The following is an 18,227-nucleotide window of genomic DNA, read 5'->3' on the forward strand; positions in this document are numbered from 1 at the left end:
GACACTGGACCAGCTTTTCAAAGAGACATAGCAGAATCCATTGACAAGCACCTTTAAGCTAAATCATCAGATTACTTAATTTTGAAAGAATTTATTTTTGAGGTAAACATTTGAGTTAAGAAAACCAAATGTTCTTTCTAAAAGTATGAAAAAATAATAATTTGGAACCTGTTCCCTACAAACTTAAAAAAAATGTTTAAACAGCTGAATTGTATTGTGAATAATAAAGGTGGATATGTCATTCAGACTAACAGAAAACATGAATGCTTATTCTGTACTTCCGGTATAAAATGCTATGATAGGTAATAACCTCAGAGAAAGGCAGATTTGATGGAGATTGCTTGAGTTTGGGTATTTTCTTCCTTTTAAAATTCTACTTTTTCCTGGTCATGTTACTCTGTCATCAGGCTGCAAATCAGACTCTTTTGAAAAAGGTTACCTGTGTCTTATGTAAAGGAATACATTAAGAGCTTCTACTTAACACTCTTGGTATAGGCTGGGTGGGATAGTGGATAAGGAGCTGACTTTGGAGTCAGAAAGACCTAGGTCCAAGTCTTGTCTCTGACGTACACTGGCTGTGTGACTCTGGACAAGTCACTTAACCTCTCAAGGTTCTAGGCATCTTCCAAGACAATAAGTTGCAGAGAAGATCCCAACCTACATCACCAAGAAAGCTCCCTCAATGGGAGTTCTGTCCTCCAGGGAAGTTAATAGGTCTGGTCAGAAAATGAGCACGAAGTTCTTAAGGGTAAAAGGGAATAGGTGAGACCACAAGATGCCAGGGCAGGCTTTGTTGTGCTAAGGCCCACCTTCCCTTGAATGTTGTTTGATCAGTCAGGGGAGAAAACTCTGGAGTCTGCCAAGAATCCCTTGACACTTGTAAATCTCCAATGACTAGAGCCTGAGAGGTTTTTGGCTAGTAAATATCTCTGTGTGTGTCCTGGAAAGCATGCTATTTCCCACCCGAAGCATCAGCTTAAATATTAAGAAGTTAAGATTGGTCAGCTAGGTGGAGCAGTGGATAGAGCATTGGCCCTCGGGTCAGGAGAACGTAAATTCAAATCCAGCCCCAAACATTTACTAGCTGTGTGACCCTGGGCAAGTCACTTAACCTTGATTGCCTAAAAAAAAAGGAAGAAAGAAAGAAAAAAGAATATTGAAGAGATTGCTCTACTTTCAGAAAGGTTAAATTAAAAACACCTTCAATCGAGAGATGTCTAGTATAGGCCTATACAGTATTGTTCATACACATATGTACATATGTGTACCTGTATATGTATGTACATATATGTGTGTTCATAGGTACATATAGATGAATGAAGGTAGCTAGATAGCACAGTAGATAGATTGTTGGACCTGGCATTAGGAAGACCTGAGTTCAAATCTGATCTTAGTCACTTATTAGTGTATGACCCTGGGCAAGTCACTTAACCTCTGCCTTATTCCACTGGAGAAGTAAATGGTCAACCACTCCAATATCTTTGCCAAGAAAACCCTATGGACAGCATCGTCCATAGGGTCACAAAGAGTTGAATGTGACAGAAAGATTGAACAGCAACAAATGGATGAATGGGTGGGGAAATATATCTCTACAGATAGATCAATAGAGCTATATACACACATTTATTTTCACATCTTTCAGATCATTCTTTTTCACATTCACAAGATACGTATATACATATTTGGATAAGGGATTGGACATATAATTTCATTAATACAGGAAACTCCAGTATAAGGGAGCTCCTTCTACCAGTGCGAGTCCACAACTTCTACAGCCCTAGAAAGTTGCCTGGGGCACTGAGAAGTTCAATGTCTTGTGCAGTAACATAGGGATATGTTTCACATGTATAATAAATATCATATTGTTTGACTTCTTGATGGATGGTGGAGGGGTTGGAGGGAGGGAAAAAATGTGGAACTCAAGAGTTTTTAAGAGAAGGTTAAAAAATAAATTAAATAAGGATTTTTTTTTAAAAGAAATGTCTTGTTCAGAATAACATAGTCATTATGCCACTAAGACAGAGGCAAGAATTAAGCCCAGGTCTTTCCATCTCCAGAGTCAGCCTTGTATAAATTATGCCTCACTGCCTCTCCTACAAACATGTATATGTGCATGCATGTATATGTGTGTTACATGGCAAATATGTGTGTACATACAATATATACATACCCACATACATTCATATATACATACACATTAGGAAGCACCATAGCAAGACCCAAGTTTGAGGCCCACTGTCAAACTATTAAAACTGTCTCTCTGATTTCAGACCTATGCCTACTTCACCTACAATCAGTTTTTTGGATTTCTTTTCATGGAGAAAACAAAGCTATATTTGTATTCCGGCCCTTTCCTTAGCTTTTAAGATAGCAGCTAAAATCAGTCTGGATAAATTTGGGAGATTCCTGGGAAAGTCACCTTGTCATCCAAGAGCTAAGTCACCTCCTTCAGAGGCTGCTTGGGGTGGCGGCTTCTGGTATGACTGCAGTTTTCTGAAGGATGTCTTTTAGATACACCAGATGTGGTTGCAAAAAAACAAGCCCCTTATCCTGGAGTTGACAGAGTGAAAACAAATACCTTCACTAGGACTATTTATATTTATGGTTAGCTTCATCGTGGAAAAATTTTCAAATAGACAACAAATATTTTCAATTCAAGGACAATTGTATATTTTACCAAAATTATTTTCTTTTCCTTCCATTTTGAGGAATTGCTTCACTTTGCTCCCTTTAACAATGAAGAGAAAGTAGGATGTGAGTGACATTTTCAAAAGCATCTTGGAGGAGACTTAGTATAAAGAATGCTTTTATTTTAATTTTTTATTCCATACAGAGGAGAAATGGTCTTATAAAGAAGCTTAAATACATACAGAGGCAAGAAGAATTCATTTCAGGGTCCTTCAGACTTTGGAATCTTAGATAAAACTGTGGCTAGAATGAGTTCCTAAGGGTGTTGTGGATTTTCCCCTTCTAGAGATCGTTAAAGACAAGCCAGATTCTTTTCTGTCTAGGATGCCTAGGTGTGGTTCTTCCTTGTGCTTAACTGGTCCTCTCACCAACATCTCATTGGATCTTCCCTCGTTTCCCTTTTCATCACCTTCTCTCCCAGTCCTAGTTTCAGAATTCTTTCAGTCCCTTGCCTGACTTAAACAAAGAGAGAAGGGAAGTAAAAATGACTTGTTGAGCATTTCAATCATAAAGTCAACCAATCAGTGAGCATTTAAGTACTCACTTGGCTCTAGGAACTGTGCCAAGTGCTGATGATACAATGAAAAAGTAAAAACAGTCCCTGCCTTCAAGAAACTTACATTCTAATGAAAAAGACAACTATACAAGATACATAAAAAAAGATATTTACAGAGGGGCTGGGAGGCCAGGAAAGCCTCTTTTCTGGTAGGTAGCGTTTAAGTTAAGTGTTGAAGGAGGCTGGGGATTTGTCGAGGGCCAGTCTCTGACCCAGTCCATACATGGGAAGACTCTGGTTCAGGATTTTTCCTAAGCCAGTTATCTGTGAAGGCTATATTGTGTCTTAAGATTGGCTCACCATCTCTTCCTGACTTGCAGGAGTTTAGGACGTGATAACTGAGCTGTGACCCAGACATAGATGCATGCAAGGCAACAAGGATAATAAAACATGGAATTACGTAAGTCAACAAGGACATAAAAACATACAGATATGCTAAATGTACAGGGACAGTAAATATTTTTGCATGTATTCCTAAGAGATAATTGCTTTGTATTCATTATATAAACCCTGCTCTCTGATCAACAAATTAGAAACTGCTATGACAGATTCTTGCCTGGCTTGCGTCCATATTCCACACTTCTCGGTTTGGCCTGTGCCCATTTTGATGCAGGCATCAGGGATTCTTAGAGATGGAGAGCATAGGGAGACCATTCCAGGTATGGAATTTCAGGCAGCCAGTACAAAGACACAAAGAAGAGAGCAGGCAGTCCAGTATGACTGAACTCTAAAGTACATGGAGAGTAGTAATATAAAAGACTAGAAAGAGAAGTTGGGTTTTTATTCCATAAGGGTCTCCCATGCAGGTATGTATATATTGTATGTATTGAGATAACTTTACCTGTGAAACACAGGGATTTATATTTGTTCCTGTGGTTAGGAGGGAGCCACTAGAGCTTACTGAGTAGGGGTTGTCACATCACTATGGTGGCCATTGAGGCATCGATGCCAGATAGAAGGCTACTGTAATAGACCAGATGAAGGGATGAGGGGGAATTGGGGACAGGTGTGTTCTGGGCAAGGTATGTTGTGTGTGCCCTCATCCTCTATGGAACTCCTGGTGCTTTTCTTGGAATTAATAATAACAGTAGAAGGATGTATCAGCTGTGACCAGATCTATACCTCAGCCTGCTTAACTGGCAAAGGGAGAGTTGTAAATAAAGTAGAAACTTCCCTGTGTTTTAGGGCCCCTCCCCCATACATTATTCAGTTAATTTGTGATTGTTCGTAAATTAATAGATTTTAAAGTAGAAAAGACCTTAAAAAGCCATCAAGTCCAACCCTCTAATTTTACAGATGGGGAAACTGAGGCATGGAGAGGTTAAATAACTTACTTAGGCTCACACAACCAGTGTCTAAAGCAGGATTTGAACTCAGTCTTCCTGACCCCAAGTCTAATATATCCTCTATACCATGCTGTTTCTCACTCTGCCGTGCTGTCAGTAATATATTGTCCTATCTCCAAAGAATAGTTATGCAAAGACCCCTTCCCTTATTCCTTTGCAGAGGTAGAGTTCTGTAGATGTGGTAGATGGCATAAAACTTCAGAATTTTCTATGTATTAATGAGTTTTACTGATTTTGTTCCTCTTCCTTTTTTTTTTTTAAGTCTTTGTTATGAATGATAGCTCTTTGGGAGTGGGGCAGGGAGAGATACAGGGGAGATCTGTGTGATCTGAAGACAAAAGGGATCATTATTGAAGATCTATTGAAATATATATGTGTGTATGTATGTGTAAGTACATACACACTCATGTATATTCATATACATCATGTCCAAAACAAAGCACATATATTGAACTCCAGTGGCTCTATGATGCCATCACTGGATTTTTCTCCAGAGATTCAGACAACAACACTAAGTCCTGTTGGCTTTTTGCTCTAGAGCCCACTGACCTCCCTGCCTGCTCCACTTCCCCCAACCCCAGCCAAGTGCTTTTTTTCACTCCTTTCCCCCAGTTGAATATGAGCTCCTTGAGGGAAATGACTACTGTGTTTTTCCCTGGCACATAGTAATTTATAGTAAATGCTTAATAAATGCTTGTTGACCAACTGATCATCCATCCAGGCTTTCCTATCCTTGGTCATTCCAGTTCATTTGTTCCTCTAAATTCATCACAAGGGATCCACCTAGTATGCTTGAGGGCCTTCCTCACTTTCTTTTAACATCTTTTGTACACATGGCATGTCCAAGGGTTATGCCTCACCATCACCATGTGACCAGTCCATCTTTTTTGCTCATATATTTCTTTGATGACACTTTTATACCTCTCTTCTTTAAGAATTCCTTGCAATAGGGGTGGCTAGGTGGCATAGTGAATAGAGAACTGGCCCTGGAGTCAGGAGGACCTGAGTTCAAATGCAGCCCCAGACACTTGACACACTTACTAGCCATGTGATTTTGGGCAAGTCACTTAACCCCAGTTGCCCTCCAAAAAGCAACAGAAAAATATAAAGAATTCCTTGCAATATATGGCAGTCTGCTTCACATCTTATGTGTGCTTTTCCATTGCCCTGTGGGTGATAAAATAGATTGAGCTTCAGACAATGTAGTGTCTTAGGATTTACAGACATATAACAATGCCATAAGTAAAAAGGTGGACTTTTGTTTCAGGGAAAAGCTTGAGATAACTTAAGCAACTTTGCATCATCTCAAAGGCAATCCAGTTCATGCATTTCCTTCTGTTCAATTCTAGGCTCAATCCATTGTCCACATGTGGTCTCTTTCCCAGCCATATATAAAACACTGAGGTATCTTTGTCCAAGACATTTATGTGCACATATATACAATAATGCATACCTACTGTAATTTGTCCATTCAACTGCTATTTATGGTCTGAATAATAAATATTTTTCGTAGTCTTAGTTTTTCCTTTGTGGATAAGCCAAACTCCTTTGAGTAATTATAGCTTTCCTTAGCACAAGTTGGGTTTATATACCCGAATAATTTAAATACCTCATCCTCCCTATTTGTCATTCTTCAAGAAAGTATTACCTTTGCCACTTTTTTTAATGGAGATGGAAATTATTTCCACCTATGTACTAATTAAAATACTTACTGTCCCACCTTTAGCTTTGCTTAAAAGAACATTAGTATTTTCAAGATAATCTCAAGTAAAACAGATGACTATTTAATAGACCTTGTCCATGGGTAACCAAACTCAGGAGAGACCCCGGGCTTTAGAAGATATCCATATTGGGGAGGACTTATGCAATCTCCAAAAGACACAAGGATTCTAGTATTAAAGGCCTTACACACATGATTTTAAATCAACCCCATTTTAGCATATTGCTAATAAGAAACTTCAGTGAATGGACGAACAATCCAGGGATATGAAATATGAAAAACTGGGAAAGCACCCAGTCTCTCCATTTGCTGAAAGTGTTTATTGGTTTATGAGAGTTTGGCTCATTGGTGCTAGAAATATTAGCTATAGAACCATTTCATTCATTGGGCTGGAGAATGTTGCCACTGAGCCCACAATTATTTGACTTCCCTCTTTTATTTGTGTTGTATTGAAGAGAGGGGTTCCCTGACTATGCTATATACATTCATTTATCTTCAGATATGACCAGTTCCTTATGGAATTACCACTCATAATTATTTAAATCCCTAATTCAGTTTAATTTTAAAAATTTATTTAGTGCCTCCTATTTACCAGTTGTTGTTCAGTCTTATTTTTTTTTTTTAGCCATGTCTGGCTCTTCATGACCCCATTTGGGGTTCTCTTGGCAAAGATACTGGAGTGGTTTGTCATTTCCTTATCCAACTCATTTTACAGATGAGGAAACTGAGTTTCCTATTTCCCAGACACCCTGATAAATGCTCAGGATGCAAAACCAAAACGAAAATAGCCTCTGCCTTTCAAGGAGCTTACAGAGTCAACTGGTTTCAAGAGGTGGGGAGATGGGGTCTGCTCTTGTGCTACATTTAAGCATCTCTGGTGCGTGGACATAATGGACCAGCCCCAGACAAAAGCTCCTGCCTCCTCTCCGTCCAGGATCTGTTTGGCTCCATTCTCTCACCCTGAGAGCCTGGTGCTTTCATAAAGCACAAGAATTCACTTAACCCTTTTAAGAAAAACAAGATCCTGTTACCCACAAGGACTTCGAGTTTCTTCTCAAAACCTCACTGTGAAGGAAATGAAACTATTAAGAGACCATTGCACTGTAATTCAGGAAATTGAATCAACTTGTTTGGAGCTGGTGAACAGTGAAAGGCTTGAACTGTATTAAACCACATAGTGTGAGCCTGAGCAGCGCCCGCCGGACTCCAAGATGAGTCATGAGCTGCCCCATCACAACACCGCCACTTAATCTGAGAGTCTGTGCCTGTCATTTAGTAGCTAAATGAGTGTCGAGTCACTGGATAAAGTCCATATTTTCTGTTCCTCTACTACCAGCAAGAACCAGCTTTTCTCTTCTTACCCCACCCTTCCAAAAGTACAAATAACAACTCTTCCAGTAAGTCCAGACTATTTCTCAAGACTCTCAACTGGACGTTGCAGATGGGAACTTTGCTGGAGGTTAGCCCCCCTGGTGGACTTAAGGTCATTGGTTTGCAAGTGTTGCTGGGGGAGAAGTAGTAAGGGATATCATTTTGTCACAGTCAGCCTGGTCTACTGAAATCCCACCTCTTACTGGAAGCTTTCTCCAACCCCTCTTAACTCTAGTGCTTTCCTTCTGCTAATTATTTACTATTTAGTTTGCTTTGTATTAATTGTTTGTATATTGGCCATATAAGGAGAACTCATTGGAAAAGACCCTGACATTGGGAAAGTTTGAAGGTAAAAGGAGAAGAGGACAGCAGAAGTTGAGATGAATAGGTATCGTCATGGAAGCAGAGAACATGAACTTGGACAGACTTTGGGAGCTAGTAGAGGATAGAAGAACCTGGTTTGCTATGGTACCCTGCGTCATAAAGAGTCAGACACAGCTGAACAATAACATTTCTCTTCCATTAGTTTATAAGCTCCTTGAGGGCAAGGATTGTCTTTTGCCTCTTTTTGTATGCCCAGAGCTTAGCACAGTACCTGGCACAAAGTAGGCACTTAATAAGTGTTTATTGATTTATTTGATAGTAGAAGGAGCTCTGACCTTAGAGTCAAAAGATTTGGGTTCCAGTCCCAGGTCTTAGATTTAACATCTGTCTTAAACATGTCATTTAACTTCCCTAGGCCTCAGTGCCCTCCTCTAAAAAATAAGGACAAAGTCACTTGCACTATCTAACTCAGGTTATTATGAGGAGAGTGTTCTGAGTCAGAAAATATTTATTAAGCTCCTACTATGTGTCAGAGTTGGGGATGTGGAAAAAAAAGAAAGGCATAAGACAGGTCCTGTCCTCAGGGACCTCATAATGGGGGAGATAACACATAAAAATTAGCTGGAAGAGGAAGTGGAGCAAGGTCACCTGTGGGAGCATGATATAGTCATGAAAGCTGGGTGGAAAGTGATCAGAGGAGGTGTGAATTTCTGAGTTTGATTTCTCTTGCAGAATGATAAGTTGCTGGAACTGATGAAGTCCAGGAAAGTAGCTGGCTGGGAAAATGATTAGGAGAATTCCCTGGGTACTATCCTTAAATAGTGATTCTTTAACATTAAAGTGATAAGTAAGCATGATATGTGCACACACATATGTTATTACCAAGACACAGATCTCTTCCCATCTGCTATCCAAATGGACTGTAACTCCTGTAACCCCTGAGGAACCGGAGTATTGACTTTTAGAGTGACCTCTTCCTCCTCCTCTCTTCTCACTGCTTATTATGTTATTATTTAGCAGCCTGTGATTAAAGGCATAGGTCAAGTTTAGACTTATAAGAAAAAGGAAAGAAGCATAAGAGTCAAAGGTATAGCTTGTGGCTGAGGTCCATAGTTTTGACTTGGTACAAGATGAATACTTCTAGCCATGACCAGAATAGGCTTCTCCATATCTCATACCTAACTTATTTCTTGGATGATATATAATATACAATATATATTATTATTTCAGGACAGATATTCCAATGCTCCTTTCATCATCTTTTTCACTGATTGTTCCCCATGCCAAAAATATTCTCCTTCCTCGTCTCTGCCTCCTGACTCCTTTCAAGTCCCAGCTAAAATCCAAGCTTCTATAAAAAAGCACTTTCCAATCTCCTTTAATGCCAGGGCCTTCCCTCTATTGTTTGCAATTTATCTTCTCTATATCTTGTTTGGATATAGTTATTCTGCATGTTTGGTCTCCTCATTAGGCTTTGAGCTTCTTTTTTAAATTTTTTTTTTAAATTAATTTGTTTACTTTTAGTTTACAAGATTCATTATCACAACTCCTTGAGTTTCAAATTTTATCTCCCACCCCCCAGGGTGGCATACAATCAAGTATAGTATCTGCAAATACTTTCACATTAGGCATTAGTCAGGTTATAAAGAAGGATTGTAACAGATAGAATGAAGAATGGGAAAGAGGAAACAAAACCAAACAAGAACACGAAAAAGGGCAGGTAGTTTGCTTCAATCTGGGTTCAGTCACAGTTCTTTCTCTGGATGTAAACATCTCTCTCCATCATGAGTCTTTTGGGTTTGACTGATGTCTCTGGATTGCTGAGAAGAGTCCAGTTTATCAAAGTTGGTCGTCACACATATGTTGTGTCTGTAATTGTGTACAAATTCCTCCTGGCTCTACTCTTCTCACTCAGCATCAGTTCGTATAAGCCTCTCCATGTAAATATGAAGTCCATCTACTCCTCATTTCTTATTGCACAATAGTATTCCATAACATGCATATACCACAACTTGTTCAGTCATTCCACAACTGATGGGCACCCCCTTAATTTCTAATTCTTTGCTACCACAAAAAGAGATGGTATAAATATTTTTGTACATATGGGTCTTTTCCCCACTTCTGTGATGTCTTTGGGATACAACCCTAGAAGTGGTATTGCTGGGTCAAAGGGTATGAAATTATTTATAGACTTTGGGCATAATTCCAGAATGGTTGGATCAGTTCACAACTCCACCAGCAATGCATTAGTGTTCCAATTTGTCCACATCCTCTCCAGCATTTGTCATTTTCCTGTTTTGTCATCTTAGCCAATCTGACTGGTGAGATGTGGTACCTCAGAGTTGTTTTGATTTGCATTTCTCTAATCAATAGTGATTTAGAGCATTTCTTCATGTGCTTATAGATATCTTTCATTTCTTTCTCTGAAAACTGTCTGTTCACATCCTTTGACCATTTATCAATTGGGGAATGACTTGTATTCTTATAGATTTGGCTCAATTCTCTGTATATTTTAGAAATGAGTCCTTTATCAGAGACATTGGTTATAAAAATTCTTTCCCAATTTCCCACCTCCCTCTTAATCTTGGTTACATTGGCTTTGTTTGTACAGAAGCTTTTCAATTTAATGTAGTCAAAATTAACCATTTTGTATTTTATAATGCTCTCTAATTCTTGTTTAGTCATAAAGTCTTTCCCTCTCCACAAATCTGACAGGTAAACTATTCCTTGTTTTCCGAGATTGCTTACAGTATCAACCTTCATACCTAGATCATGCACCCATTTAGACTTGATTTTGGTATATTTGGTATATGGTGTTAGGTAATGGTCTATGCCCAGTTTCTACCATACTATATTCCAGTTTTCCCAGCAGTTTTTGTCAAATAGTGAGTTCTTATCCCAAAAACTGGGGTCTTTGGGTTTATCAAACAATAGATTACTATCATCATTGACTGCTGAATCTCGTGTGTCTAATCTATTCCATTGATCCACTACTCTATTCCTCAGCCAGTACCATGCAGTTTTGATGACTGCTGCTTTATAATACAGATTGAAATCTGATATAGCTAGTCCACCTTCCCTAGCATTTCTTTGCATTAATTCCCTTGATATTCTTCCAAATGAATTTTGTTGCTATTTTTTCTAGCTCTATAAAGTAGTTTTTTGGTAAATTGATTGGTATGGCTCTAAATAGATAATTTAATTTAGGTAAAATTGTCATTTTTATTATATTAGCTCGACCCAGCCACGAGCAATTGATATTTTTCCAATTAGTTAGATCTGACTTAATTTGTGTGAATAGTGTTTTGTAGTTGTGATCATATAGGTACTGGGTTTGTTTTGGCAAGTAGATTCCCAAATATTTTATAAGGTCTACAGTAACTGTAAATGGGATTTCTCTTTCTATCTCTTGCTGTTGAATTTCATTGGAAATATATAGGAATGCTGAGGTTTATGTGGGTTTATTTTATATCCTGCTACTTTGCCAAATTTATTTATTGTCTCAAGTAGTTTTTTACTTGATTCTCTAGGATTCTCTAAGTATATCATCATATCATATGCAAAGAGTGATAGCTTGGTCTCTTCTTTGCCTAATTTGATTCCGTTGATTTCTTCTTCTTCTCTGATTGCTACTGCTAACATTTCTAGTACCAGATTGAATAAGAGGGGTGATAGTGGACACCCTTGTTTCACACCTGATCTTATTGGAAATGCTTCTAGCTAATCCCTATTACATATAATATTTGATGATGGTTTTAAATAGATGCTACCTATTATTTTAAGGAAGGCTCCGTTTATTCCTATACTTTCTAGTGTTTTTAATAGGAATGGATGTTGTATTTTGTCAAAAGCCTTTTCTGCATCTATTGAGATAATCATGTGGTTTCTGCTAGTTTTATTATTGATATGATCAATTATACTGATGGTTTTCCTAATGTTAAACCATCCTTGCATTCCTGGAATAAATCCTACCTGATCAAAGTGTATTATTCTTGAGATAAGTTGCTGTAGTCTTTTTGCTAGTATTTTATTTAGAATTTTTGCATCTATATTCATGAGGGAGATTGGTCTATAATTTTCTTTCTCTGTTTTATCTCTTCCTGATTTAGGTATCAGTACCATATTTGTGTCATAAAAAGAATTTGGTAGGACTCCTTCTTCACTAGTTTTCCCAAATAGTTTGTAGAGTATTGGAATCAATTGTTCTTTAAATGTTTGATAGAATTCACTAGTGAATCCGTCTGGCCCTGGAGATTTTTTCCTAGGGAGTTGACTGATGGCTTGTTCAATTTCTTTTTCTGAGATGGGGTTATTTATGTAATTTAATTCCTCTTCAGTTAATCTGGGCAACTTGTATTTTTGTAAATATTCATCCATTTCCCTAAGATTGTCAAATTTATGTTGATACAATTGGGGAAAAGAATTCCTAATTATTGTTTTGATTTCCTCTTCATTGGAGGTAGATTCACCCTTTTCATTTTTGATACTCATAATTTGGTTTTCTTCTTTCTTTTTTTTATCATATTGACTAAGGGTATATCAATTTTATTGTTTTTTTTTTTCATAAAACCAGCTCAGTTTTATTTATTAATGCAATAGTTTTCTTAATTTCAGTTTTCTTAATCTTTCCTTTGGTTTTCAGTATTTCTAATTTAGTATTTAATTGGGGATTTTGAATTTGTTCTTTTTCTAGGTTTTTCAATTGCATGCCCAATTCATTGACCTCCCTTTTCTCTAATTTAATCATGTATGCACTGAGGGATATAAAACTTCCCCTAAGAACTGCCTTTAATGCATCCCACAAATTTTGGTATGTTGTCCCATTATTATCATTCTCTTGAATGAAATTACTGATTGTTTATATAATTTCTTGTTTGACCCACTCATTCTTTAGGATTAAATTGTTTAATTTCCAATTAGTTTTTAGTCTGTCTTTCCATGGGTCTTTATTGCATATAATTTTTATTGCATCATGATCTGAGAAGGATGCATTTAATATTTCTGCCTTACTTCACAGAATTGTGAGGTTTTTATGCCCTAGAACATGGTTGATTTTTTGAGCCATAAACTGCTGAGAAGAAAGTATATTCCTTTTTATCCCCATTCAGTTTTCTCCAGAGATCTGTCATACCTAACCTCTCTAAAATTCTGTTCACCTCCTTAACTTCTTTCTTGTTTATTTTGAGGTTGGATTTATCAAATTCAAAGAGGGGGAGATTAAGGTCTCCCACTAGTATAGTTTTGCTATCTATTTCTTCCTCTAATTCCTTTACCTTCTCCTCCAGGAATTTGGATGCTATATCACTTGGTGCCTATATGTTAAGTAATGATATTGCTTCATTCTCAATGGTGCCTTTTAGTAGGATATAGTTTCCTTCCTTACCTCTTTTAATTAGATCAATTTTTGCTTTTGCTTTATCTGAGATAAGGATTGCTACCCCTGCTTTTTTTACTTTAGCTGAGGCATGATATATTTTACTCCAGCCTTTTACCTTTACCCTGTGTGTATCCCTCTGTTTCAGATGTGTTTCTTGTAAACAGCATATTGTAGGATTATGATTTTTAATCCATTCTGCTATCCATTTTATGGGAGAGTTCATTTCATTCACATTTACAGTTATGATTATCTGTTTCTTTCCCTCCATCCTATTCCCTCCCCTGTTAATGCTTATATTTTTTCTCCCCTTCTCCCTTCCCATCCTTAATAGTTTCCCTTTTGACTACCACCTCCCTCAGTATTCCCTTATAAGCCCCCCTCCCTTTTCCTCCCTTCTCCCTTACTTCTTCCCTCCCTACTAAACCCCCCCTTCGGTAGCCCTTTCCCCCTCCTACTGCCTGTAGGATATTTTTATACTTAATAAAGCATGTTATTTCTTCTGCGCACCAAGGGTGACAGAAACAAATCTCATGCAAAGCTCCTCACCCTCCCCTCTTTCCCTCTAATATGATATGTTTTGTGTCTTCTCCATAGAGTCTTATGCTTAAGTGGTTGTTATTCCCAACTTTCACCAGAACCAATGAGGGAAAAGCTCATATAATACTCATCTCCCTCCCTTCTTTTCCTCTGCTATATTGTTTTTATGCCTCTTTGTGTGGCATAATTTACCCTTTTCCACTTCATTCATTCCTCTTCTTCTATTGCAGTCCCTTTGTAGCCCTTAATAAGATTTTTTTAATCATCATTTTGTGTAATTTATACTCATACCCTCTACTTGTCTATAAACAGTTTGCTCTTATTAAATAACAGGGTGTGTGTGTGTGTGTGTGTGTGTGTGTGTGTGTTTCTTGTTTACCTTTCTATGTCACTCTTGCATCTCATAATTGGAGTTTGATTTTCCATTGAGCTCTCGCTTTTTCATCAGGAAGGTCTGAAAATCTGTCATATCGTTGAATGACTATCTCTTTGCCTGGAAGAATATGCTCAGTCTCGCTGGGTAGGTGATCCTTGGTTGTAACCCGAGCTCTTTTGCCTTCCAGAAAATTGTTTTCCACTGCCTCCAATCTTTCAGTGTAAAGGCTGCCAAATCCTGTGTGATCCTCACTTGTGGTTCCTCAATATTTGAATTGTTTCTTTCTGGCCACTTGAAGTATTTTCTCTTTTACCTGGTAGCTCTTGAGTTTGGCGACAACATTTCAAGGACTTTTCAGTTTGGGATCTCTTTCAGCAGGTGTCTGGTGGATTCTCTCGATTTCTATTTTACCCTCAGGTTCTAGTATCTCAGGGCAGTTTTCCTTAATGAGCTCTTGGAGAATGTTGTCCAGTCTCATTTTTTCATCATGATTTTCTGGTAGGCCTATGATTCTCAGATTATCTCTCCTGGATCTGTTTTCCAGGTCGGTTATTTTTCCATTGAGATATTTTACCTCTTTTTCTAATTTTTCATTCTTGTTGTTTTGTTTGACTAATTCTTGGTTCCTCATAGAGTTATTTGTTTCAATTTGGTTGATTCTCATTTTTAGCAAATCATTTTCCTTGGTTAGTTTTTGGAGCTCCTTTTCCATATCATTCACTTTTCTTTTTAAGGAGCTGTTTTCTTCATCATAATGTTTTTCTAATTCTGCAATTTTGATTTTAAGAGACATATTCATTTTGCCATCTATCTCTCTCATTTGGTTTTCAAAGTTCCTTTTGATCTCATCTAGGAGAGCTTTCTGTTCCCTGTTGATGTTTCAGCTGTGGGTGTGGAGTTCACTTTGTCTCCCTCTGAGTTTGGTTCCTCCCTCTGAGGACAGTAGGACTCCAGAGTCTTTGTAGTCTGCTTTCTACCCATTTTGAGGCAGGGTCCTAGCCACGCCCTTCCTCTAGGGTTCCAAAGCCTTTATTGTTGAGGGTTTTGCCCTGTTGGGCAAATATATTTATATTAGTTGCTATGTTTTGAGGGGGGGGGGGGTGGGAGCAGGGGGGGTTCACTCTACCATCCTGGTCCTTGGAGGTCCTGATAGGGGCTTTTTTTTAAATTTCTAGGCTATGGAGTCCCAGGAGTGTTTGCTGTCCTGGACAGGGGCCCTACATTTGGTTCTTACCTTGCTCTTTCCAGTCCCAGACCTTTGTTGATAGGCCTGGTAGTGGCCCTTGTGGTTGGTGGCACAACTTGCCCCCGGAGTTGATCAGGCCTCCTCCCAGGCCTACCTCTGCACCGCTGCTGCCTTCCGGACCTGCCTCTGCCAGGCTGTGAGCTTCTTGACAGAAGGAATTATCTTTTGCCTTTCTGGGTGTCCTTAGCCTTTAGCACAGTGCCTGGCACTTTTTGTTACTATTTGTCAATTATGTCTGACTCTTTGTGACCCCATTTGGGGTTTTTTTGACAAAGATACTGAGATGGTTTCCTTCTCCAGTTCATTTCACAGATGAGGGGACTGAGGCAAACAAGGTTAAGTGACTTGCCCAGGATCACACAACTAGGAGTGTCCAAGGCCAGATTTGAACTCAGGAAGATGAATCCTCCTGACTACAGGCCTGGCACTCTATCCATTGTGCCACCTAGCTGCCCAACTATGTGTCTGACACATAGTAGGCATTCAATAAATCTGTATTGAATGTCTTCTCATGCAGCAAGAAAAAAGAATGAGGTAAAGCACATCTGTCATCATTGTCTCTTCTCTGGCAATGAAAGATTCATTTCAGGAGAAAATCAAGAGAGTCAGCTCAAATGAGGGATAGAGGAAATCTATTGATTTCAGGTATCCATTTTCCCTGTTCCATATTAATGTGTTTGGTGCCGCTGCTATTTCTCTCATGGTTATTACTCAAAATCATGTGTGTGTCAGAAGTTTGTGCAGCTTTAGTCACTAGCTGTTCTCTCGCTCATCTTGCAGTGAGTGGAGTTTTTTAGTCCTCTTGACCCAAATAGATTTAGATCTTCTATCAAGGACTCTTTTCCCACTTGGTCCTCCTGTGCGCACATGAGGTTGTCATAAAAGTCTTCCCTTAATTATAATTGCTTCATTACTCTGTAATAGACAAACGATACTTGTTATGTTCATGTTGCTGTTCAATCATTCCCTCGTGGACCATACTGTCCGTGGGGTTTTCTTGGTAAAGATACTTGAGTGGTATCCATTTCCTTCTCCAGTGGATTATGTTCATATAGATGCACAAAAGACAGGGAGTCCCCAAAGTAAAATAAAGGATGTATAGATAGAGGGACAGTATCATACATTTGAATTCTACGCTTCCAAGCCAAACTTTGTGAAAGACACAGCTACAAGGGCCTTTGTCTATTTGGGCCCCAAGCCCAGTGGGAGCTTCTTGTAATTCATCCTCTTCCAAGAAAGTAACAGCAGCAGATCCAGTTCACTAGAACCCTCATGGGCAACCTTCTTTCCCTTTGCTTTCTCTTAGAGCTAGAGCTGATAGTTTGAGGGAGCAACTGAGAGTGAGGAAAGTTTACATTATGCAGAAATTGCAGCTCTGCTTGCCTGTGGATGCTAAACATGAACATGCCAGATATTCCTTTTTAATATTTTCCTGCCTTACACCCAAAGGCCAGTTTCTACAACTCCAAGGAGTCAAGACTGTTGAGCAGAGAGGAACAAAGAAGAACAATTGAATCTGCTCTCCAGAAAAGTACTAAGAAAAATCTCCTAAGCAGTTCTACCCCACGGGGAAGAGAAAATCTAGCCAGAAGAGTTCCTTTCTTTCTACTTCTATCCCGACTCCCTCCCCCCTACCAACTTTTAAAAACCTATATATAGAGTTGGAAAATTGGTATAAACATGAACTCTCAGACATAATGTTTTATTTTATTAGGTTGGAATGAAATACAGAAACCTTATCCTGAAGCCTGGGGGATCACAGGACGGCATGGACATGCTCCGAAGGTTCTTGAAACGTGAGCCAAACCAAAAGGCATTCCTAATAAGTAAAGGCCTGCACACTCTGTAAGACTGGGAATCTTTTGTAGTTGTGTCTCCAAGACAAATTGATGTTTCTTGGTGTTTTGGGACATTAAAACAGGAGAGAATATCATACTTGCAAATATGTAGAGTTCTGTCAGTCTCATTTTATTTAAAAAGCACAAACTTAACCGCTGAATTCCCCATTCCCCCCCAAAAAATGTAATTGTAGGAACAATCCATTAGAAAATAATCAGTTATAAAAATAGCATTTAAGTACATATGTGAACTTCTTTTTATAAAAATTTCATAAGATTTATAATTTGTTTTTTATTGTAATCTAAGTAATGTACATGTGAGAAAACTGACAATTTTTAAATTGAAATTAATGTACATTGTTCAATAGTTAATTTAATCCATTCTTACATTTTGAAGTTTTGTACATGTGGCTTTTGTGAATACAAATGAATTTCACATAATTCTCTTATGTTGTAAATATTTCCTTGGGGCTTTGAATCAACTTTGACTTGATGTTTACCAGTACAGAGGTATGGCCATTACCTTGGCTATCATTCAGAGCCAAAAGTATCGCCTCAGTGACATATTAGTCACCCTTGCACACCAGACCTCATCTTTTCCGACTTTCTGCTACACTTGTTTGGATTATGTGCCGTGGTTTGGGTTTGGCCACAATTTAAATCTTCTCTTCTCTTTTCTTTTTCTCCCTTTTTGTCTGAATTTATTTCCATCAGGATATGCCAGGTAATACTTGAGTTATGTCACCTTGGGCCAAATATAGATCCAAATCCATGTCCAAAATGTCTTTGCCAAACTTCTACAACATGAGATTTGTAATCTTGTTCTGTGGTTGTCAAAGTATCAGCAA

At 38.3% G+C, this 18,227-nt stretch overlaps 1 protein-coding gene across 2 annotated transcripts in view; it reads left to right on the plus strand.

Annotated features, from left to right (window-relative positions):
* The window catches only part of NLN (neurolysin), a 147,364-nt gene extending 129,544 nt beyond the window's left edge, over positions 1-17,820 (plus strand). For both annotated transcript variants that reach the window (XM_069096413.1, XM_069096414.1), the window contains exon 13: positions 17,256-17,820. In XM_069096413.1, the coding sequence (XP_068952514.1) occupies positions 17,256-17,390 (135 nt within the window). In that variant the 3' untranslated portion in view covers positions 17,391-17,820. The remainder of the gene's footprint in view (positions 1-17,255) is intronic.
* The last annotated feature ends 407 nt before the right edge of the window (positions 17,821-18,227 follow it).

Source organism: Petaurus breviceps, unplaced genomic scaffold, assembly GCF_028583685.1.
Source record: "Petaurus breviceps papuanus isolate PSGF00001 unplaced genomic scaffold, PetGlider_PUasm1.0 229, whole genome shotgun sequence".
Lineage (NCBI taxonomy): Eukaryota > Metazoa > Chordata > Mammalia > Diprotodontia > Petauridae > Petaurus > Petaurus breviceps.